Here is a 24,473-nt window from a genome sequence, read left to right as displayed (position 1 = left end):
TTTAGTCTACTCTCTGTTTTATCTTAGTTCTGAACATCTTTGCAGATGGATCTTCAGAGCTCATCATGGCCTTTGGTGCCAAAAACGACTGGGCCTATAGTTTAAGGAACCTTGTGTTTTGCAGCGTACATCACTTATTTAACCGTCCGTGTGTCTCTTTGTGATGTTACAAACTGCAGGGATTTTCTTTTCTAGTCTGAACTCTCCTACCTGCAGAGGAAGTCATTATTCCTGATCCTGCATCCTCCAGACCTCCCTGTAAATGTTACTCTCCTCTTCTCTGTCCTCTCACTTTCCTTCCTAATCCTTTCTCTGTTCCCCATTCTTCATATTTTTCTGTCTTTTACCATCTCAGCATTGTGTATTTCTCTCTCTTCACCTGCTCGACCCTGAGGCAGATCTTGTTTCATTGCTGCAGCCATGAGGGACCAATTCGAGAGCTGTTGCACACACACAATAAACACACAGTTATTCAGCTACAGCCGTGAAACTCTCACTCACTTTCACACACCACAACATCAACATGAACCAGAGGAGTGTCTCTGAATGAATGAGAGCAGGCCGTCCAGCTGTTCTTGTGTAAGTCAGTGTTGGTGTGAGGTGAGAGAGCACAAGACACTGAGGGCCCTTAAAGCGCCACTTGATCGTCCCATCCTGCTGTTAATGGGGTGCCAGAAACTTTTGGTCATGCCTCACAGCTCAGCTACTCTCTCCCTCAGCTACTCTGACTCGACAGATTTCCTGACCTCCACAGGGCTGGATTGAGGATATTTGCCACCTGGGATCTCCCCGAGGCAGCTGGCTGGCCGGCCAGCCGGAGGCGGACCTTCCTGTCCGTCCTACAGACAGGCGTATGAGCACGCCTGCACCTCCTCAGCCGGCGGGCCTTTTATTCCCAGCGACAGGTCCCCCGCCCCTCCTCCTCTCTGAAGGGTTGGAACGGAGGGGCCACGACCCCCGGGCCTGAAATCTATACTCCTCGTAAAAAGAGTTGGAACGAGGAGAGAAAACACCCATTGAGACTCCCTTTTTTCCCCCCTGTTTACTCAACGTCGGGTCAGCTGAGCCGAGGGAAAACAACATTCCCTCTCCACACTGTGGCCCACATTCTGTCAGTTCACCTTTGTCTCTGGATGGGACACACCTACAGGCCGTCATGCACCTGTGTCACTGAAGGGAGTGTTTCTTGTACTGACGGCCTCTAAAATAGAAGTGCACATTTCTATCAAATATCAATAAGGATAGTTTCAAGATATTTTAGCGATGATGTGAATTGATGAAACTGTCAAGATTTCAGTATTTCTGATGGTTTGGCCGCTCTGTTGCCATGGAAACAGGATACACAAAAAGTGAACGGAAAGTCTTCTGTAGGTCAAAACGTGTATTATTGACACTTCATGTAGTCGGCTGTTGCCTTTAAGATGAAGTATAGAGAGGAAAAAATAAATACACCTTTTTATACAACTTTTGCACTTTGCCAGGCCTTCATAAAATAAAAATGAACAAATGCTAATAAAGATTTACTCATGATAAGCTCTGACAACATGGCGTTCTTTAAGTGATGCTATAGAAAGTTTCAGGAGCGGGACCACACCTGGACTGGGCCTCTTCTGGCATTGCAATAAATTCAAACCTAACCCTCTCCCCCTCTGTCATTCTTACATTCTGCACCACTCCCCTCTAACCTTGAAGGGTCCCAAAGGGGTCCTAAGAAGCTTCTCTAAATCGATGACAGCAAGACTTATAACATCCCCTAATGTAGAATCATTATTCAGATATAATTAATAAATAGATGTCAAATTGCATACTGTTGAGGTGTGGTCTTCAATAGTGAAACGCTCATGCTGTCTTTATTTTTACCAGCTGCCAACAATATTCATGGTTGCCACTATGAAATTCATTATGATATATATCAGTCAGATATTCCCTTTAAAAAAATAATCATTATTTTGAGTAAAAAAATGTCAAAAGATGATTAAAGACCTACCTGAAAAAAGTTCCCAATACTTCAACTAACTTCTTTATGTTGCTTTGAATTAAGTCTTTGTCCTTAAAGTTGGTTTAATGGCGTATCATGACTAAGTCTATACTGGAGCGTTTTAGAGCTTAAGTCGCATCAAATGACCTTCTTCAGCTGATCCAGTTTACCAAGTCATGACATTGAAGGAAAAATGGAGTTTGGCTCTCAAGCAAACATATTTAATCCAGAATATGGAGAACTGGTGAAAATGGAACCAGCAATGTTTGGTTCTTTTAGCAGTGCTCGCTGCTGCGTGTTTGCCACGCATCTTCTGTTTTTTGCCTTCATAGAAATTCAAGTGTCACTATGTTAGCAGCAAATGTTAGCATGCTATAACATTCAAGTAATATGACTAACACAGTAAACGTGTCTGCGTGGTATGCAGCAAACCTTAATCTCTGCAAACTGCAACCCACAACATTTTCCTCCTTTTTTGTTTTTATTAAATAGGCCTACAAAGCAGGGCACAGGTTTCACACATTTATTCAAAGGAATATTTCAATGTTAAATTGTTAGTGACATACAATGATCAAAATGTGTTATTCTGAATCAACACTGTACTTTCTCTGCAAGGTAACAGTAGCATGCTCACACATTAGGATGATAAACATTGTACTGCTACACATCAACTCTGGTGTCTTCTTTATCTAATGTTAGAATGCTAACACATTAAAGGGGTCATATTATGCTTTTTCTGGTTTTATATGCTCTTTAGTGTGTTTTCCATGTGTCCTGTGCATGTTTAGGCACATCTATGTGCAAAAATTCAAAGTCCGCCTAAACGTGACTTCTCCTACGTCCTCCTGTTAGCTGCAGCATTAGCTGCATGTAACGCTCGGTTCTAGCCCCCCTCGAACAAAAATTGCCAGTGTGACGTCATTGTCAGTGTGATATCACTGATCTAAGCCCATTGGCTCGTTGTGGCAAGCCCTGCAGCTCATGTTGCACGCCCATTCACTTCTGTAGCACGTGCACGATATGCCGTAGCCTGCGGTAGCACAGTAGTGCTAAGGTGCTAATGTTTATGCTCCGCCCCAAAAGGGGCATAATATGACCTCTTTAAACCAATATTAAGTACATAAAAGTTGTTGTAATACTACATTTCAACATGAAACCACTGCATGTGTGAGCATGTAAGCACACTCAAATAAGCATTTAGCTCAGAGCACCTCAGTTGTGCTTTTTAAATTGACCCAAATGATGAATTGATGATCAAAGTAATCACTGATACGTTTTTCATTGCGTAACTTATCGTTTTAGCTGCTCTCCCTTCAGATAAGCACAAGGCCAGAGGGACACACTGAAGTTTCGGCAGTTCACACAGTTGAAGCTTCACACTCTGCTCAGCCTTCATCCATCCACATAATAAAGCCTCTAATCAGCCACATGCTGAAGCTTTGCTTTATGATTTGTTTATATGAACAGTGATACAACAAATCTGGAGGACGCCTGCAGGAACGAAATGCTCTGATGAAATGTAAATGACTGTAGATTTATTGATGTTGTATTCATTGGTTGGAGCTAATGTGGAAACATGTTGTTATGGACTTCACCGTTTCACTCTCCAGCTGAAGTCTGACTTTGTCCCACAGATTTGTTTAACAGATTCGGCCTGGGGGCTTTGGACAGTGTGCTGGATGAGGGGAGTTCACTCCTGAAAAGTGAAAACAAACGTTTAAAGCTGGAACCCGCCCAAGAAAAGACAGGCACCTTTTGGATGGAGAGGACGCGAGTGGTGAGATCAGCGACCTGCTCATCCAGAAGAAACCAGAGAAACCTTGGAGGAAATTTAATCTCATACTTAATCGGTTTTTCACATCTGGAAAATCCAATCTCATATCTCCTGTCTGTCTCAGCTTTTTCCCTTTAGTATCACCACCCACATTTCAAACCATCCCCCCCAATAGGTCCTGAACTGGGATGGAGTCAGCTGCTCCAAAAGCTCAGACAGCACCATGTTTCCATGAAAATGGGCTGTGCACCTGCACTGTCTGGAGAAAGGACAGTTGGCTTTCACTGGAAACAAACAAGTGATTAAATTCTCACAGTCTCAAAACTTCTAATTGAAAAAAAAAAAAAAATCCTCTCATAAATTCAGTGTTTATAATCTTACAAAGAAAATTCCACAACAGCCCTCATGTTCCTGCAGCTTGCCAGAGATTCATGTGCAGCCATGTGTGTATGTGTGTGTGCTAAAGATGCATGCGTGTTGTGCTTGCATGGGGTTTAACTGTGGGTGTGCAAACAGTGTAATGCTGCAAATCCCTCTCACAATGCAGAACAAGTTCATCACCATAGCTTACAGTGATGGATGATGTAGACACACTTTAAATGTGAGGACCTGTTTGCATTGTGGTGCCCTCTGATGAAACCACACCACCTGACCTCTGATTTAGTTTGTACACAAATTGTCTTGAGGGGATTTCTTTCACTGCATTTATTTATTTACATAATCTTTCAATAGGAGGGTCAGCATTATGGATTAGTTTGATGTGTTTTTTTGACATAGGATTGTTTAGGGAAATAGCAGGAGGAGAAAATTCAGAAACACAGGTTACAAATACTAGATTTATCATCTTATCATCTGACGGTACATTCCTTCATGTCATGCACCTCAGCTGTGTGCATTGTTGCCCTGTTTGTTGCTACTATAAATAGTGCTGTGGCAGCGACCAGGGATCCTCCCTGCATTTGTCTATTCCTCTTTACTGAGAGTGGGCCCAGAGAGGAGAGCTGAGGAGCTGTTTACCCAGCCTTTGTGCTCAGCGGGCCTCAGTGTTTGCCCTGCAGGGAGTGCCTCAGCTGGAGGGCCTTTCCATGTGTCGCACGGTGGGTGGATGGAGCAAGGTGGCATGACAGAACAACACGAACTTGAGGGATAGAGGGTGGAGAGGGGCTTGGAGCTCCACTCTTGGAGGGTGTGTGGTTTGTGGTGCATGCGCTGAAAAGTGGTCTGTGGTTTGTCAGAGGAGTCCGGGCTCGGCCACTTACAAGACTCTCTTTGCTTTTTCTTCAAGTGTGACAGCAGGTAACACAGTGAGGTAAAAGAGGCCAGAGCAGGACTGACAGACACAAGAGGGAGAGTGATAAACAAGCATGAGTCTGTGTACAGAGTGAAGCCTGCAGGTGCACACTATCAATTGTGCACACATGGAGAAAGTTCTTGACGGGCCTGTCATACACAGGTCGGTGTCTAAATGTGCAGGGATATCATGGCCAACAGTCTTTGTATGAAGTGGCTGTTAGCATTTTTTGGCGGAAGGTCAAGAGACTTCAACCTTTCCAGAAGAGAAACTAAACCTCTTACTCGAAAACACCAAGATGCAAAAAGTCTCTACAAAGAATTATTCAAATACATAAAAAGAAACAATACTTTTGAGTAATAATTGAGAAAACAAATAAATCGAAACAACAAAAAAGAAATTGAAACAAAAAAAAGAGACAGAAAATCCTACAAAGAAGCAAAATGAACACAAAGTGATGCAAATGACGAAGAAAGCTGATGAAATTAAAGAGAAGAAAATTGACCACACAGAGGCACAAATAACTGTAAAGAGACAAGACAAGAGACAATTGAATACACAACAAATTGACACTTAGGAAATGTAAAATAACTACAAAGAGCTATAACGATGCACAATGACTTCAATGACATCAACTACAAAGAGATACCAATTGTGTGAAAAGAGAAACAGATGAGACCCTGAAGTGACACAAAAGGTTGCTAATAGATAGCCTGGCCTTCTGTTGTCTCTTTGTGTCTCTTTCAATCTGGGTGTACAGCTCCTTTATAGGTGGGTTAGTGGCCTTTTAAATGTCTGAGCCCATGGCTCATGTCTCATAATCCGTCCATGCACCCTTCAACATTTATGAGTGTGCCAGAGTAAACAGTGAAGGGCAGATGTGTCACTGGATGGACTCTTCCACTGGAGCACTTCAGAAACGCTCCATGACAGTCTGGAGTGACAATCTAGCTATCCCTCCCTCCCTCCCTCCTCTTAGCGCACGAACAAAAAGACATCTGAGCTATGTAGATGGGGAGGAAAAATCTCAGCACTTTGTACAGCGGCGCTCCGGTTTCACACAGTCCCTGACAGGCGGAGCGGCGCGCTGTTTTACGCATAGCCTCCAGTCCTGCGGGGCATTGTAGACATTGTTTAGTAGCTGTGTAGTAGACTCCTGAGAAGACACCAGAGCGGCACAGTCTCTGATAACTGGATACCTGAGTCCAAAGTAAAAGTCTCTCAAAGAGAGAGGGGCTTGTTGGAGACGCGGATTACAGCTGCGTAAAGGCAGGACGCATGGACTATTTACTCACAGCAAGAATTTAAACGACAAAGCAGCGTACTTTAAGACTGAACTTGACGTTCAAATTCGCGTTAAGACAAGCTGACAAGTAAAAGAAGACGACAACAAGGGTACCCTGTGATTTCGTCCTTAAATGATGGACTGCGCAGAGTCTCTCCATGGACGTTGTGATTCTGTTCCGACCTTGACTTCAACTTAGGGAGACTCGGAACATGTTGTGAGAAATCTCCCGCGGAGTTATTTACTCATTAACTATACAAGCTGTTTGGAGGCAAGACTGAACAGGTTATTGGAGGTAAGCAAAGGGGAGTCATGCCTGAAAAACTGGCTTCAGTTCATCAAACGCTGTTAGGATGTGAGTCAGCAGAGAGACGGCACGAGTAGCAAATTGAGGACAAACATTTTTGACTCTCTCGAGTGTTTGTGTGTCCGTCCGTCTCGTCCACCGTGTTGGAGTGTTTATGTCACCGCAGACAAACTTCTGCCTAATTAGGTTTTATATACCTATGGCTTTAGTCTGCATGCGCCATTCAGCTGTAAAGTTTTATTCCTGACCTGGAAAGCTTTCTGTCTGCAAAAGTCTCAATTAAGCAGCTCGTTTGGTCTCGTATTCTTTCTTAAAATACACATTCCCTTTAAAACTTGACTTAGGTTTGAATATCATCATTTTTTTCCCCCAGATGAGTTAGTTATTTCATGTTTTTTTTTCTTCAAACAAATATACTTAAACAAGCCAGTATATGTTAGATGAAATGTGCCATGATTTATTTAGCAAAGACTTAATTTGTTTAAAAAAAAAAAAAAAAAGTTCTTAAATGGGGAAGGAGTTCACTCAAACTTTAAAGGTAGTTCTGAATCTTTGGATCTGTTTTATACAATGACTTGAGCTCGCAGTTTAACGGTCTGTATTCATTGTCCCTATCTGTGTTGTTATCCAAGGTGCTGAGACTCTGACAGGATACCGGCCAGAGTTTAAAAAAAAAAGAAGGGTTTTTGGCCGCGTAAAAAACGAGGAGGAGGAGGAGGCGCCTTTCCCGTTGAGGCAGAGTCGCATTAGATGGATTCTTCATGTTTGCTTCAGCCTCAGTGGAGACAGTTTTCTCTGAACACTTACAAGCCCTTACAGTGAGCTGTAAAACATGTCACATCGCTGCGTATGGATAGTCCAAAACATGAGCTGCCCCGGGCGAGAAAGAAGCGACTCACTGGTCCTCTCCGGTGCGCACTTGGAGCAGACTGCGCACAAGACAGCCGGTAAGATTATAGAAAAATGTCTTTAAATATGAAATGATCAACGCAATATCCAAGTCATTTAGATGAATATCTGAATGTTCTTCTAATGCGTGATGATGTTGCTGTAGTGTGTGCGCAGACCTGGCCTCTTGTCTTTATGTTTGCTGTGCCAACACTGAAAAAGCTGTTTGATGTTTGATTTCTTTTCACATCAGAGGCTCTTTTCTGAGCTCCAAACCTCCTCGCACGCACCTGCCAGCTGTTTAAGGTTCCACTGACTGCTGGGGGTCATCGTGACCTGGATCCAGTTTGGGACTTAATTTAGTGTTTATTGGGGGTGTTGGTGAAACCCTGTCTAGGAGGAGGTGTTTGTTCTTTGTGACTTTATGAAGTGAGGTTTTCTGATTTATTGTGTGAAGTCTTTACAAGGTGCTAGAAGGCGACTGTGAATGTTGGGAAATTGTAAATCAAAGTGACAGGGATATGATGTGTGTGTGTTCTTATGGATGAGGAGGAAGCAGTGGCGGTCAGGAAGTCTTCCAGTGTGACCCTCTCCAGTGGTGGTGGGCTGCAAATCTAAATTTCAAAGTGAGGGACACACGGACACAGACACACACACACGGACACACACACACACACACACACACACACACACACACACACACACACACACACACACACACACACACACAGCTGCATCCATTTCCCTCTTCTCTAGCATCTCTGTGGGGACCAGAGGTAGAAGAGGTTTTTCATGAGTCTTCTATGAGTCTGGTTCTGCTCGAGGTCTCTGCCTGTTCAAAGGAAGGTTTCTCATTAGCACGCCAAGGGCTCTCTCATTGGAGGATTATTAATGGGTTTCTTAATATAGTATTACAAAGTGTCCTTAGATACGTTTTCTTGTGATTTGGTGCTATATAAATAAAAAATGATTGATTGATTGACTTCAAGGTGTTTTGACATGTTGTAAAGGACATTCCTATTTTTAATTTAACACACTTCTCCGGCATGGTTTAAGGTTTACATTTGTGGTACTTTCCACCCCACAACAGTTTGTCAGGCTCTATCCATTAGAAAATGTAAAAAACAAATAACTTTATGCGTCACCCTTATGAGTGGATGAACTTTCATTCTTGCGCTCTGACTCAGTGGCCCACTGACTCACTCCGTCATGTGCATGCGGTGATAAAACAGGCCTCTTTTCTGATCCTTTCAAAGCTGATGTACTTGATGAGTCTGTGTGTGAGCGAGCTTTGAATTCACCTGAGACATGCCACACATCCCCAGCAGACTTCCCCCACCGAATGCCTTTGAAAAGTGTTAAAACATGTCGTGAAACAACCTTGTTGTTCTTTACCCGTGTTGTCTAAAATCGCCAGTTTGTTCTCAGGTTTGAACATGAGAGCATTACCTCTGCTCCAGGCATCTCACACTACCCCGTCACGCTGCCACAGCTTTCACTTCCTCCGGTCGAAGGTCACAGGGTCAGCGGCTCTGTTAAGGGTCAGGTACAGCAGGCGGGCGTGTTCTCTTTAGCAGCAGCCTGCTGATGTGTGGTCTGGTTTGTTTAAACTGGCATGTGGCTTTACGAGAGCTAGCATGCTGTTTGTTGGTGTTATGGGTTTAACTCTTTCTTCTTCTCATGCTGTTCTGTGTCATCAAACTCGGTGAAGGCCAGTTTGAACCTGTCATTGAAAAGTGACTGATTTTATTATTACACTCATATTCGTACAAGTTGTCTCACACATCTAGATGGAGACGATGCTGCTGTTAACAGCCCCATTCACTGTTTGTTTGCCTTCTCACCCAGGTGTCACCCAAAATGATCTGGTATTCAACTATAGAACTTAATACTTCAAATATTACTTTTGAGACTGTGAAATATGTTCAGGGTGAAAATCCTTATTAAACTGAAATGTTACTTGCAAGATTGCATCTTATCATTTTCATCAATTTTTTCCTTTCTTATCGTTGTGTTGATGTGTTGTTTGGTGCTGAGTCTTTTCAGCTGAGTTTGGTCGTTGTGATGGTTTTTTTTTTTTGGCTCACAAAGGCTTAACGGTTGTTCATACCTGTCTCATCCTTTCATTTTCTTAAATCTTATAGCAGTGTCTTATATTGAGCCATATAACGTAAGTATTGACCAAAAACCTATAATACTGAGCGTGTTGAGAAACCTTTACTGCTACAATTACAAAGATTTTAAAGAATTACTTCAAACAACACTTAGGTTTTTAAATTTGCCTGCCAGGACACACTGATGTTTTACACCATAATCCAAGGTTCCCAACCTTCTTTCTTTGGAGCCCCCGCCCCTATTTGTATCTAAGAGCCCCCCCGTGGTACCACATTAAAAAAATGAAACATTGCTTTTAAAAATCAACACAGATTTGAATACTTTCCATTGATACAATCCTATCAGAATATTACTACAGTACACACTTGTTCTTACCAAAATACCTTTGAATATATTTCCCAGTAATGTTTTAATGTGCAAATCTAATTTGACAACCTCAGGATCGGGTTCCTCCCCTAGGGGGACCCAGACCCCAGGATGAGAAACAATGATTCTAAAGAAATAATAATAATAATTTAAAAAAAAAATCTTCTGCGTCACTCTTCAGCCAATGAAAAGTGGCTGAATTTTCAAAACTCTTAACACAAATGCAATGGTGGGGTTAGTAAGGGAACTTGATGGGGGGGTTAAAAGTAACAAATTCTAAGTTCAAAGGCAGATTAAAAGTGTCATCAAATGAGTGACCAGTAAAGCAGGACACAGACTTTTCAGGTTGGTGGGAATCTGTCAGTTAAAGATGGATGTGAGCGCCGCGCAGTGAGCCTCGGCTCTGCCCGGCCTCGGTGTGTAACGTTACTCTGGTTGTTTTGTCCGCTCACTAATGAAGAGACTGCAGAGAGAGAGAGAGAGAGAGAGAGAGAGAGAGAGAGAGAGAGAGAGAGATTGATTATGCAACCTGAAAGTGCCACAGGGCAACTCCAATCTGGAAGTGCTTAGAGTACACAGAGAACCACCGTGATTCCTTCAGGGCAAATTGAAGGAGGTATGATCTGACAAAAAGGAATTTCAATTTGTTAGATGTATTCCTTCAGACGAACGCTTCCCATGCTACTTCTGTTTTCTGCAACCAGGCTTTTATAGCGTGGCACAATTTTGTGTAAGCACACTTGGGGAATTATTTCTGCCTCTGATGTTGAATTGTTTTGCTGTTGTGGAGTACTTGGACTTCTTCGAGTTCAAACAGCTTAAATCATTTAGAACAAAGGCACAGTTGATACTTTGAAGCCGCTGATGAAACATAAAGCAAACTCCTGTCCTTATCGTCAAATCGTCAAATCTCCCTCCTTAAAACAACTTCTTCTCGAAATACAGAAGAATGTTAAGTAGCCCTGCGCAATGTTTGTGTCTGTGAGCGCAGCTTTTTTGATACAATAAGCCGTATTCTTCTGAAATTAGCGGGTCAGATTCATTAATCACAGTTTCTAAGGGGCTGCTTTGAACTATCAGGCCAGGTCATTAAACCCAGTCTGTCTGGGGCACGAGCGGGCGACACGGAAACACTTTGGAGAGAGCTGGTTCACCCACAAGACACACTCATAATGATGTGTGTGTGTGTGTGTGTGTGTGTGTGTGTGTGTCACAGATGGCCACTTTTCTGAGTGCTATTCTCGGGCTCGGTGTGGGCTTAATTTGGAGAAATAACAACATGGGTAGGGAGCAAGGAAAGGTCGCAGGGTGGGTTGATGGTGGGAGAGGGGATTTCTGCGGGTGAGTGTGGATTTTTCTTTTTTTTTTTTTAAGGTGAGGGGTTTTGTGTCCATATGTGCATGTAAATCTCCTTAATGATGAAAAAGATCGGTTTTTCGGGGTTAGGGTTAAACTGAGAGTTGTGGAGTAGTACATTTCTATGTTACAAATCTTCTTCATCTCCATTTTTTTTTCTTCCCCCGTCTGTCCTCTCCGCGGCCTTTTAAGCACCACCGTCCTCACAAACACCGGGAAGTGAAACCCTACCCTCTGATCATCGCTCCAATGCTGCTTAAAATGTGTTCCCATTTAAGGTGAGGCTCACCCAACCGCTCTCTGTGTGGCTTCCTTTTAAAACCAACTTAATCAGGCAGGAATTTGGGTTATTAGGGTCAGGGTCGCGGGGGGAAAACTTCCTCAGCGAGAGACAGAGTGAAGAGGAGTGAGACGGTGAGGACACACAGATGTGTCGCATCAGGAAGCCGTCCTCATCTTAGAGCTCATGGGAAAACGCTTCCTGCAAGGAGGAAGATGTTGTCCCCTTTAATTCATCTGAATGGGTCACAAGACACTATACGTCTGTTGCATTGGGAGTTTCTGTGCGGCTAATTGGTGCGAACTGAACATCGACTAAACTTTCCAGTGACCCTGCACTCTTAATCTCATAGAGTCTGTTGTACATCGCGGAAGTTACAGCTGATGTGGAAAATCTTCCAGCAGGTTCATTTCACGTTCCTTCTGTACTCAAAAACATCTCTGAGGAAGTTTTGTGTTTCAGTTGTAGCCTACATGATCATTTTGGTTTATTAAACTTTGTATTATTTTTCATGTTGATAAAAAGTTAGACTTATAGGACAACAAACAAAACCCGCAGTGAGACAATAATACAGGTTTCAAAGTTGCTCTTATTTATTATATATTTCATTTTATTTTACACAACTCTGACATAGTTGTTGTCGACATGTGTTTTCAAAAATGTGTTTACTCTTCCTGCAGATGCAGCGCAACATCAGTATTTAATTTAAGCTGTTTCTGTCTCCACCAACCCAAGAGAGGGAAATATCTCTCTTTAGCTGCTGCGTGCTTCTGGGTTGTCACCAGTCTGCTGTTTGGTGCTGAGCAAGACGTGTACAGTGTATAAATCAGAGGCTTCTGACTGAAAATTGTTGACGTGGTCTGAAAACGAGGCTAATGAGAGCCTTGAAGCAAAACAGTTAACTTGTGGGTCCAAAACAACTTCATAAAAGACGCTAAAATGCCCAATTGAATCAAATAGAACTGCAGAGTTGGGAGATAATTATCTGCTGGTATGTTATAACAAACAGAACAGTGGATAGAGTAGGAGCTCAGGGGAAGAGATAGAGATTGGAGAGGGACATGTGGATAAGGAGCCGTCAGCCATTGCAGATCTCAAGATTATCCTAATGTATATAAACCTATATGAGAGACGTTTTTCTCTTTCCAAAATCTATCTGATAATCTGACAGCTTGCGTTCCTTGTCCAATTGAACCTTTTTCTTTTTTTGAGCAGTTTTGTCTTAGTATCTGCTGTAACTTGAGATTGTTTTTCTTATCATGTCCATGAGAAAGATGAGCAAAGTAAAGAAACAAGAGAGGCACTGCCTACACCTAAAGTGTGCTTAAGTTAAAACATTTTCTAAGATTTAATTCCCCCCACAACAAGATGACGACAGATAACCTGCTTGTATTACAGATTCATTTCTTTGCATACACGATAGATTTACATAAGGTTTCCTCCCCACTGAGGAGATGGGGACAGTGTCACAAAACCAATAACTGGCTAAATGAGATGTTATTGACAGACTGAAGTCAAATGACAAGGAGGCATGAGGTCCTGACAGGAAATGAGTGCCTACCATCAACGTTAACAACTCTGACGTCTATGTTGAATTGATCAAACAGGTAGTGATTAGTGTGGCATGTAGCAGAGCAGAAATGTGTTTACCCATAAAGAAGGGTTTGATTTGCATATCTGAAACCAGCTTGAGGGCGTGTGCCGCGTGTCTATCTGAGCGTCTTATTCAGCATGCTGTATTTTCATAAACATTGTTATGTTCTTCATCGCTGCTGTCTGAGGTGGACTTCTCTTCGTCCGAGCTCTGTTCTTCTGGATTGGAATCGCAGCCTGTGTCCCGGGAGTCACCATATCTTACACCATATCTTTACACAATACATCTGTATAAGAGATATAATGCATCCTGTGCTTGAGTGAGCATGTGGAGCCTTTAGCTGACCCAGGTGTCTTTACTAGCTGAGGTAATAACATTAGCTCTTTCCCTCTCTTTCTGTTTGTCATCATAGAGCCATCAGGGTTGCAGTTCGGGGTTAATGTGCTGGTCACAGACGACATTTTTACGCCCCATGGAAACGTGCATTTTATCGAGCGTATGTGACCCGCTGATCTCGCTGCTTTGATGACCTGCAGTAACTCTCCACAGCACCTTTGGCAACCCTAAACCTGCATGTGTGAGGGCGTTAATCCAGAAATGTTACACTTCAAACACTTTGTTCGGCACCAAAAGTGCTTCATTTATCCCACTGAGCAACCATTAGACACGTTTCCTTTGCAGCGTCTCTCTTTGGCATGAAAAGAAAGCTGCAGTTCAGTGGAGTAAATCACTAATCACTTAGTGATTTATCACAGGGCGATCAATATGTTTCCCTCTAATAGGTTCTTTTGATTGGGTCCAGGCTGTGCTGTGAAACACTACAGGCAATTCTCTAATTAGGAAACGTTCTCCTTCTGTTACTCCTACACAAGTTGAACATCAGTGTTAAAATGCACTTTAAAGGTTTCTGCCTGCTTAAAGAATGGTCTTCCTTACCACTCACTTAGCTAAATGTTTCCAATGTTAATGTTGAGTCTTTGCTAATTTAACAAGTGCAGACTAGACTTGCTCTTTTTGTAAAGCTCTTAACTTAAGATAGCAGTGGTTAGGAATTGGTGTGATATTAGTAGAGATTGATGGATTTCTATTTTTGGTCTTCTGGTAAAAGTGGTGAAATTAACTTAAACAGCGACATAGATGATAAAACCAAACCAACAACCTGAAGGGTATAAAACAAGCGGCGAAAGGTAGCAGCAGGGTCATACAACTGTCCACTGTGGTTTTGTTATTACAAGTAACTTTTCTTCACATACAACAAAGTCATTTAGTCAATAAAGTCAGAGACAAGTGTGAACATGAACTGAGGTTTTCCAGCTAATTTTCATTCTCAAATGTGTCTGTCAAAACCAGACTGGAGGCTGACAGGAGAGTCTTTTTGTAGGAGAGGGTTTTTTTTTTCTTTTGCAAATATATCATATTGGGCAGACTAAATATTGCCCTAAGAGTGTAAACAAAGAAAAGTTAAGGGTTTACCAAGGTCACTGTAGAATTCATAAATGTCTGTACTAAATAAGAGTCTGTTTTCTACATTGGCCTGGTTGTTTTTAGATATTTTAATGGAACCCAGCTCAGCCCTGAATGTGTTATACACAGTCAGCTAGAGTTTCCCTCCCTGAATGTTTCTCTCTAGATATTCTGTCTCTTTCTGGCCTGTAAGAATCTCAGACACCTCCAGGCTCAGATGTTGTCAGCCGGTTAATAAAACGTCCTGGTGGGAGACACACAGAGAAGAGTGAGGTCATACTGATTCACTCCTCTCTTCACCATCCTCCTCCAGGCTGTGTGGTGTCCACACCTCTGATTACCCTAGCCCCCTGTATGTGTGTGTTCTCAAGAGTGTGTGTGTTCTGAAACTGTGGGCAAAAATTAACGGACGTTGGCTTTATCATGTGTGTTTTTGTGGCAATAAAAGGATTACAAGAAAAAGTAGCGACACAAGGAACAGCATGTGTCAGTGTCTGCACATGTGTGTGTGTTTTGGGGCAGCTTTGGTTAGGGGGGGGGGCCTCCCCATCTGAACCCAGGCATGGGACCTGCTATCTGTTTCTCATTTCGCCGGCACTTTGCGGTTTTCCAGCAGTGACAGGCCTCAGAGTGGAAACTGGCACTAACGAGCAATTACATCCTGCCTGCCTGCCAGGGATTATGGGATTACAGACTGATCGGGCTTCACTCTGCGCTCTCTTCACTTTTTTTTCATTCCCTCGCTTGTTCACCTTATCTTTTCTTTTTGACTTCTCCCATTCAGACGTTTAATTAGTTTTTCTTCTCATTTTCTTTCACCTAGACCATAATCCATTCTGTTTTTAAATCACCTTACTTTTATCAATGAATTTCTATTGTCATTTTCTCTCTATCACTCTTCCTCCTCTTCCTTTTTTTTTCTCTTTGGACTTTGCAGCTGGCACGCTGTTGCTAAAATGCCAAATACTGAAATTTATTTGAATCTGAAAAGGGTAGAGAGCACCATTAACAAGAAAAAAAAAATACATTTAATGTCCAAAGCAAACTTTATAAAACAGGACAAAGAGGAGAAAAAGCAAAAACATGATTCCTGGTCATCATATCAGTGTCTATAAATGTTGCATTACGTTTCTACATACAGCCCAAATAAAAAGTCTTAGAAACTCAACAAATTGCTTCAAGGTAAAGTAACAAAACAAGTTTTCACACTGCATATATGCAAAGCTTTGGGGCACATGTAAGCATGGCAGATATCATCATGCTACGTTTTGCTGGACCTCCACAGATTTCTTAGTGTCTGGTAGTGATCAGACAGCTCTCCTGGTGTTCTGCGTCTCCCTCCTGCATCTCCTCTTACATTGCAGGTGTCTTTTATTGAGCCAGCAGTGATTTACTGTACTCTTGTTTTTCTCCTCGCTCCTGCAATCAGGCACTGCAGTAGTGACAGGTTAAAGCTGGAGGTCAGAACATTTCACATACGTGCATGTGCGCACACAGCAGAGAACAGAGTGTGTCTCTAATAGGAGGTCATTATCAGAGAGGATTGGCCTTTTAGAGGGAGGCACCACAGGAGAGCTTTGAGATTTCTTTTTTTTTTTTTTTTTTTTTTACAGGTTGAGAGGTTTATGGAGGCTGTGTGGGCAGAGCTCAGGTCTGAGGATGTAATGGGATAGAGTAGGAACCAAGACCCCTGATCAGAAACCCAGTAATGCTGCTTTTGTTCTTAGTAAAAAATAATAAAATACCAGTGATAATAAAAGACTGAATCACATCATTGAGAGTAATACATTTGCATATTGTTTATTTTCTACCGCTAGAAAGCCCACACAGTGAAGCTGAGAAACGAGTGTCCGGAGTCTGAATGCTCTGAGACAAAATGTTACAAGGGTTGTAAAACTGAAATGTGATGTCCTTTGGCTGAGCCTGAGCCCTCATATATATGTTTGGAGAAAGAAAACATGTTCTAATTTCTTATTAGGCATTGTTTTAGCCTGTAGATGAAGTAATTTGTGAGTTTAATAGAGCAATGTTACATGATATACATCATATTATTTAGCTCAACCAAGTCATTAATTCCACTACAGTGTAATTACTTTCCCTCTGCTAAGCTTGGCCAGTTAGCCTTCAGCATGTAACGTACTATTGTAACTAGTCATGTTTTCTCTGTTGTGTTTTTAAAAAACTCCACTATTTATATGTGGTAGCTGAAAACACATTTTTATTGCAGGAAAAAGTGAAAAAAATATATATTTCTGGAGTTAAGTAAGTTCAGTTTTAAATTTTTGTCCCCCTGATTTCCATTTCTTGTCATTTCTAACGTGCTATCTAATCCTTCAGTTTTATGTCATTAGGCTGATTTTTAAACAGTGTTTGTTTGGAAAATGTGGGCAAAAGGAAAGCATGTTCTCATTTCTTCCTCAGCATTGTTGTAGACTGTAGTGTTATAAATGAAGCTTAACCGCATCGTGGTGATTCCACTAGAGAGCAGAGAGGGAAGCTACTAAAACTGCTGACATCTATTGACTTTTGTTCTTGGTTATGAATGGCACGTAAGCGTATTGGTGCCAAATAAGGATCAGTTATAACCTGATACTGACCCTTGGTTTATTTTCCAGACTGGCAGCGGTACGCTTCCGTAGAGTTGCGTATCATAAGGGGTTAAAATTACTAAATGAAACTGAGGCTAACTTTCCAGCTAGCTTATCAAGCCAGAGTTTAGTCACTGCAGTTTGTTTTTTTCTTCTGTTTTCTGTATGTTCCTAAATTTGAATGCTTTAAAACATGAATGTATTGCTAAAATGACTGATAACCACTGTTATCAAGTATATATATATATATATAAGTAATATCAAGTGTTTGATTTAACAATTCAAAAGGGATAATAAAACTATATGTTCTCAGTTTGACTTCAACATTATTTTAAAGTGAATGAGTGAGTGTTAAAAAAAAGGAACATTCAGAATTAAGTGTTTAAGTTTAACCACATCAAGGGAAGTCCAGTGAAAAGCAGAGACGATCACTGTTACTCTGATAAACAGGGCCCTACTGATTATTAATTTATTGGACATTTGCTTCATTTACAAGTAAGATATCTGAAGACGTCTGTGAGATGAAGGCTGAAATAAGGATAATGATAAAAAAAAAACAAAAAAACTTCCTAATATCCGAAAGTGCAGTTCACTGTGTATGACAGGGCCTACTATGAACTCATGTTTCTTGTGCGCCAGCCCATGTTTTAAACTTTGCTCTTCCTCCTCATAAAAATCCCCCTAAAAAAAAAAAATTCACATCCACATCCACTCTCTCAAAGCACTTAACCCGTATTTGGAATAGCAGTTTACAATAGCGGAATAAGCTCTGTAGATAGTGGCTGACTCTAGTTTTATTGGCTGTACTTGTTTCAGGAGAGCTAATCCACTTAAATAACTGTGAACAACAACATGAGCGAGAAGGGGAAACAATGCAAATAGAAGGTGACATGAAGTCCGCTCTCCATTTAGCAGACATGCAGCCTGATGGACAAACCAAACACTTTAATCAGCCAAAACAAGGAAGAAACACATGTCCGGCTTTCTAAACACGCACATAGATCAAGCACTGGTGGATCTGAAACTGAACACAAACACACACACACACACACACACACACACACACACACACACACACACACACACACACACATCAGTAGGCTTGTGTCAGTCTGGAGCTCTTCAAGGACCCCTGTCCTGCTCTTCTCTTCCTCCTGGCCTCCCCCACCCACTTCATCCTGGAGAAAGGCTGCAGGCCTCGGGCTGTAAACAGCTCCGGAGAGCTGGGATGAAATGAACCAGCAGACAGGCCCATGTAGACTCCCAGATTGCTGATCTAAAAGTGGCTAAACACTCCCAGCTGTGGCATTAAGGACTCAGAGTGGCACCTCTCCTGAGGATCTGTAGCCCTCTGTGCCGCCTCACAGTGTTTTAAATCAGCTCAGAGATGGAGAGAGACAGACGGCCGAGCTGTCCACACATTTTGGTTTTATGTTGCAGCGGTGGTGTGTTCTCTGTCTCTTAGGCTGAATTATGTCTTCTCCCACCCCTTAGTGTCTGTAACTTTGCTTTCCCTTAACCCTTTCTCTGCAGCAGTAAAATGCAGGATTACATGATTGCGATCAGTCACCTTTTGTCAGTCTTCCATCTCATTGCACAGACAGAACTGCTATGATTGTTTCTGACTTCTAAATAAACATTGTGCGAATCTAATCTGTGAGATCTTCAAATATAGGAACAGTACACACTCAAATGCGTTACTATGGGCGTTCAGTTTTGCTTTAGTTCAGTGCCAAGGTTAAACAAAGCATCCTAGAGATGACAGATGTGGTTACATTCAGTAAGAGGTATGAGGGCGGGAGGTTGGATCAAAAAAAATTGAAGTCAGAGATGGTTTCTGAATTGAGGAGATGATAAGCACGCAAGCATGATATGTTTATTCCTTAAACAGAAGTTTTAATGTACTACACAAACAACAAAGGATGAGAGTGTGTGTTCTTTTTAAAGAAGCCAAAGTAGAGTTGAGTTTACTGTCCCTTTTAAAGACGGACTGGGCTTCTCTGAACTTTGAGCATGGCTGCTACAGAGAAAAAAGAAAAGCATGATTACTTACAGTTGTTGACACAAGAACGAGTAGAGACAACTGATCTGAAGGCCTTAGTCCTCCTTCCAGTGATCAAGAGCCCCCACAAGTCTATTCATACAATTCTGATATTACTTAAGTTAGTTATCAAGCAAAAATACAGAACTGGCCTCCACAGTGTCTCCCTGTAGTCACAGTGATGGTAAAGAACGACACTGCTGCATCTTTGAATGTCTCATTTCACTTTAAAAAACCTTTAGACAGCTCAGCTGTTGGTCAGATGATGAATAGGTCTAACAGATGTTCATGTTGCTCAGAGGATGTACACATGTGACATTCATGAGGAAAAGACGCAAGATAGATGCAGAATGTCTAAGTTCACCTAATGCTTCTGAAGTATGTGTTTCTCTGACCTGGGCAGCGATTCACACTCGGGTCGCCACAAAAGAACCTGATGACCTCATGTTTCAGGCTGTGTGGTGCTCCACATCGCAACCAGCAGTATCCTCCACCCTGCACGTACTATATATAAACATCTGATTCCATAACACCTCTTATCACCTGTCCTGCATCTCTGTGGTTTTTGTCTGGGACCTCCGCGAAGTGCTCTTGCTATGCCTCCTCACCCTGCTTGTGCCTCTGCCACAGGAATAACCCTGAAGAATGCCTTTGACCAGTGTATCGCAGATGCTGCCTTTTGTTTCCACACTTGAGCTGTTTGCATGGATGTATGAACTGACAAGCCAACACTGGCCACACGAGCTGGCAGCAAACATTGAAGCAACAACAAACACGGTGTCCTGGTGCATTGAGGACGTGATTTATGTGACATGCCGGCTTGCTCAGGGGCCCACAGAGCTATGTTTTTTGTGTGTGTGTGTGTGTGTTTTTTTTTTTTTTTTTTTACAGTAGATGGACAATTGTGAATGTATAGACATTATATCACCCGCATGTTGCGCCTTTAGTTTATGTTAGCCTTTTCAAAGGGGGTTCTGGGAGGAGGAAAGTTGACAGAGTGAGGCCTTGTTCTCGTTCTTACATTCCTCTCTTTCTCTTTCTCTCCAGGTGGGACAAGATGGAGAGTTCATAGGAAGGATAGACCCGAGATCGCTTCTGTAATGTCAGCAAAGGCCAAGGTTTGTCAGAAACAGACATACTGCCAAAAGAGCACACTGAAAATGTCTCTCCCTCCTTCCTTTTCCCTCAACCCTTTATCTTGTCCCCATCTTTTCTTTATTTCTCCTATTTTAACTTGTGAAATCACCATCTCTGCAGCTAATGCCTTATCATATTTCATTTCCACTTTAAAGGCTATAAACCAGAGGATGAGTTATGTGTGTGTATAAATTCAATTGTTAATGTAATATATCCCACAAGGCTCAGAAATTAGCTTCCCATAAACTATGTCAGCACTGAGGCTGTCTTTGCTGAACTATTAGCCAATGGAAGAAGCTTGATCCTGTGCAGAAAAGAAAGCAGAGTTATTTGATTTAAATATTACAGAAGAGTAAGTGAGATCACTTTTGATGAAATAGGCTTAAGACAAAGTACTGCTGTTAGAGGTGTTGAAGAGCAAGAGTGTTTTATGTGCTTTCATTTGTATTATCTCATTTTCTTTTCTTTTATTCTGTAATGCTCTTTGTCAAATTAGTTTTGTTATATAGTATAAGGTCACCATGAGAGCAAACGAATAAACAGCCAGTTCCTCATGGTGGCCATCTTCATTTTGTAGCAGATCATAAAGTGGACAACAGATCTGTGAACCTCACCTTTAAAGAGATGGCTAAGAAAAAAAAAGTGTCATCAAAAAAATCCACTTAAAGGATGTGTTGGTGATTTGAGTGAGGCATTCTTGCTGCTTGGTCAGAATAGAGAGCTATGTATGCTGAATATGAAGCAGGTGCTTCGGCTGGCATAGATTACATACAAGGAAAAATCTTGAGTCTTCTGTCAAAAAAATTCAACTACCTACACCTCTAGAACAGGTTAAATAAGATGTTCTGATGATCTAGCTTTTTACAGTATGGTGTGGAGAAATCAGACTGCCTTGTTAAAAACAAATAAAACAAGTTAAAGTAATGATATTTCCCTAAAGAGCTGGCTGAGACCAAAAACTGATCCAAAACAAGAGTGAATTCTTGACTCACAATTTCTAGAAAAAAACACGAGTTAACTCAAAAATAAATATTAATGCAGTCCAAGGACCTGCCAAAGACAATTGCTTGCTAACTGCTTTATGGTGTGATGTCAATATTTACGCCTGGAGCCCAAGTCACCAAGTGGCCAAATATTTAATACAGGGGAATTAACTATACTTCATATGGAAAGCTACAAAATTACCATTTGATTAAAAAGATACACACTTTATTAAAGAAGTGATAGTACTTGTCTTAATTAGTTTTCATGTTTGGTAGCAGCTCTGCCTTCTTGGACTGTAAATCCTAGACTTTGGTCACTCTGTCATGCGTTTAGATTTAGCATTCAAGATAGTCAGTGAAACCAAACTAAAGCTAACCTTTGCGTATCTGCCTCCTGTAGGTGCTACTGTGGGTGCTCTTCTCTTTGCTGCCTCTCGTAGAAGGAGCTCATATGAAAGCCGGTTCTGCTGGTGTGGGATCAGACTCGGGCCGGGCTGTGGGCCTGCTGGGAGGCCAGGAGGAGCGCGAGTTCCCTGTGACGCTGCCAGAGGTGGTGGAGGACGAGGAGCAGGAAGATGACAGTGACCCTTACTCCACTTGGCATTCTCTTTATGGTACTGAAGCTCTTGTGAAAGTGTGATTTACAGCACATCAGCTTCACCAGGCAGTATTGGATGGGAAAGAGGGTCTGGGGATCTGCTTTGTGTCTCAGTCACAATATATTTACATGTGATCTAAACTGTGACATTTTTGTCAAAAGGTAGAGGTGAAATCTGAGATTTTGCTGGAGATTTCTCATGTTATTGCTCATCATTTTCTGGATTTTATTGTAACTCTTCGACCTAATCTTTCCTCTCTGTCTTAGACCCCTTTGTGATAGATGAGGTCGATGACCATCCCAGTAGTCGCTGGGTGGGACGCTCTCCCCGCTCCTCTGACCCCTCAGAACCTCAACCCAAGGGATCACCGAAAAAAAAGAAGAAGAGGAAGAAGAAAGAAAAGGAGGAAGCGGTAGAGACAGGAAGAGGAGACAGAAAGGGTAAAGGTAAAAACAGGCAGCCGAAGCAGAGCAGCAGGGACTGTCGTGTGGAAAAGAGAGAGATGAGGGTACGGGACCTGGGTTTGGGGTTTGACTCTGACGAGATCGTCCTCTTTAAGTTCTGTGTCGGCTCCTGTCAGTCCTCAAGAACAAACTACGACCTCGCTCTGAAGGCGCTGCTGGAAAACGGGTCACTACCGAGGCGCACTGCTCGTAAGGTCAGCAACCACCCGTGTTGCCGGCCTGACCGGTATGAGCCTGTTTCTTTCATGGACGCTCAAACCACCTGGAGGACCATCCAGTCATTATCTGCTGCCAGCTGCATGTGCATGGGCTAAAAGAATGGACGAAAAAATAACAAAGAGGAGAGGTGTCGCTTGTCCTGTACAGAGATGAATCAAGAGGCTCAGTGTGAGGATGGTCTGAGGGGGGCGCTGCTACACAAACACAGCAAAGGAAGTAAATGAGACAACTTGTTCTGTGTATTTCCTTTTGAGGATGGGGAGGTCTGGATGCTGCTGGACGATGGAGGTCAAAATCAAAGCCTGAAGGGAACTAATCAGGTTCACAGTCTGGAGTTATTGTTTCTTCCTCAAAGAGAGAATGTTTTTAAATGAATAACTCTTAACTACTGTGGGAACCTCCACACCAGTTATCAGACATTAAAGAGACTGAATGCATGGACATGTTTGAGTTTTAATGGGCAAGTCCTCAAGGCTAAAACTCAAATATACAAAGAAAAGACACAATATCAGGATTGACACTGTTTTTATATTGGAATTAAGACTGAAAAACGCCCAATAAGACGCTCACTTTTAATCACAGTGAAGTCAAAACCTCCTAAAGCAATATCATTTATATCACATAAGAACAGGCATTACATTGTTTCTATGTTCAGATGAACTCAGCCAAATGGATGCCATGCATCTTCATGTATTACTGTGTCAAAGTAAAATATATTTATTTCTGATAAATTATTTATTTATTATAGCTTGATACGAGAGCTATTTTTTTTTTATTAACTCCATATTGTGGATAAATATCTATTTATTACGAAGACTCAGATTTCATGTGGACAGTTACTACTTACATGCAGAACGTGCATTTCTTTTTTTTTAATGCAGATTTTTCACATTTATCCAGCATCTCATACAGCCCGACTACAGATTCTGCTCAGACTAAGATTGGAAGCAATAAACATTTCTGAAATGATTAGAGTTATTTTATAAAATAAAATCTTCATCCAAAGTCTTAGGTTCTCTATGGCATTGATTTCTTTTTTATTTTATCTTGAAATCCTCGTCATTAAAAAAGAAACAAATCAGCCTGCATTGAATCAATGTGGTATATCTGGTTAACTTTGAAAAAAACAAGTTTGACAGTGGATATTTAATTTTGCAGTGATAATTTTATCAGTGTTCCTGAGCGAAGTCATAACTCTAAGTGTCCAGAGTGGGAAGACTTTTTTTTATATATGTATACAACAGGACCTCAATTTATTTCTCATCTTAGTATGGGGAGGAACTTCCACTCTGTTACACTTCTCCAGTATGTCACATTAATATTATTGTTTTATAAAGTGTACTTTATTTTTGTATGGCATAATCCTCTAAGGGAATAAAGCTTTTTAATATATGTCTTGTTATCACTGTTTACTGATTACATCACAGTATTCTGAATGTGACCTCCATAATGTTTTTTTTTACTATAAAAGGGAACAGCAACACTGTCTTTTCCAAGTTCAGTTTTAACAGGACTTTTTATGTTGTAGCGCCACCTGCTGGTTTTACAGTAAATACCAATGTGAACCTGTTGTCCTCAATTTGAACTGAAAATAGTGTCACGTTTCTGCCACCTGTTGGTTCAAGTGAGAATGTCATGTATTCTATTCAAACCATTAGAACAGATCAAACTCAGCAGTGTGCTACTTTCTTTGTTGCTTTTTATTTATTTTTAATTTAGCAAAACACCACAGGTCGCTCAGTTT

The 24,473-nt window shown here is 41.6% G+C and overlaps 1 protein-coding gene across 1 annotated transcript; it reads left to right on the top strand.

Annotated features, from left to right (window-relative positions):
- Positions 1-5,664: 5,664 nt before the first annotated feature.
- Positions 5,665-24,121, top strand: LOC132978940 (glial cell line-derived neurotrophic factor). Its single transcript, XM_061044317.1, has 5 exons — positions 5,665-6,623; positions 7,268-7,582; positions 20,375-20,445; positions 21,848-22,061; positions 22,313-24,121. Exons 2-5 carry the CDS (start codon positions 7,468-7,470, stop codon positions 22,822-22,824), a joined length of 912 nt encoding a protein of 303 aa, XP_060900300.1. The 5' UTR covers positions 5,665-6,623; positions 7,268-7,467; the 3' UTR covers positions 22,825-24,121.
- Positions 24,122-24,473: the final 352 nt, after the last annotated feature.

The sequence above is a fragment of the Labrus mixtus genome, chromosome 8, assembly GCF_963584025.1.
Source record: "Labrus mixtus chromosome 8, fLabMix1.1, whole genome shotgun sequence".
NCBI classification, from domain to species: domain Eukaryota; kingdom Metazoa; phylum Chordata; class Actinopteri; order Labriformes; family Labridae; genus Labrus; species Labrus mixtus.
Note: the sequence above shows the minus strand (reverse complement) of the source record. Positions and strands in the feature narration are given on the sequence as shown.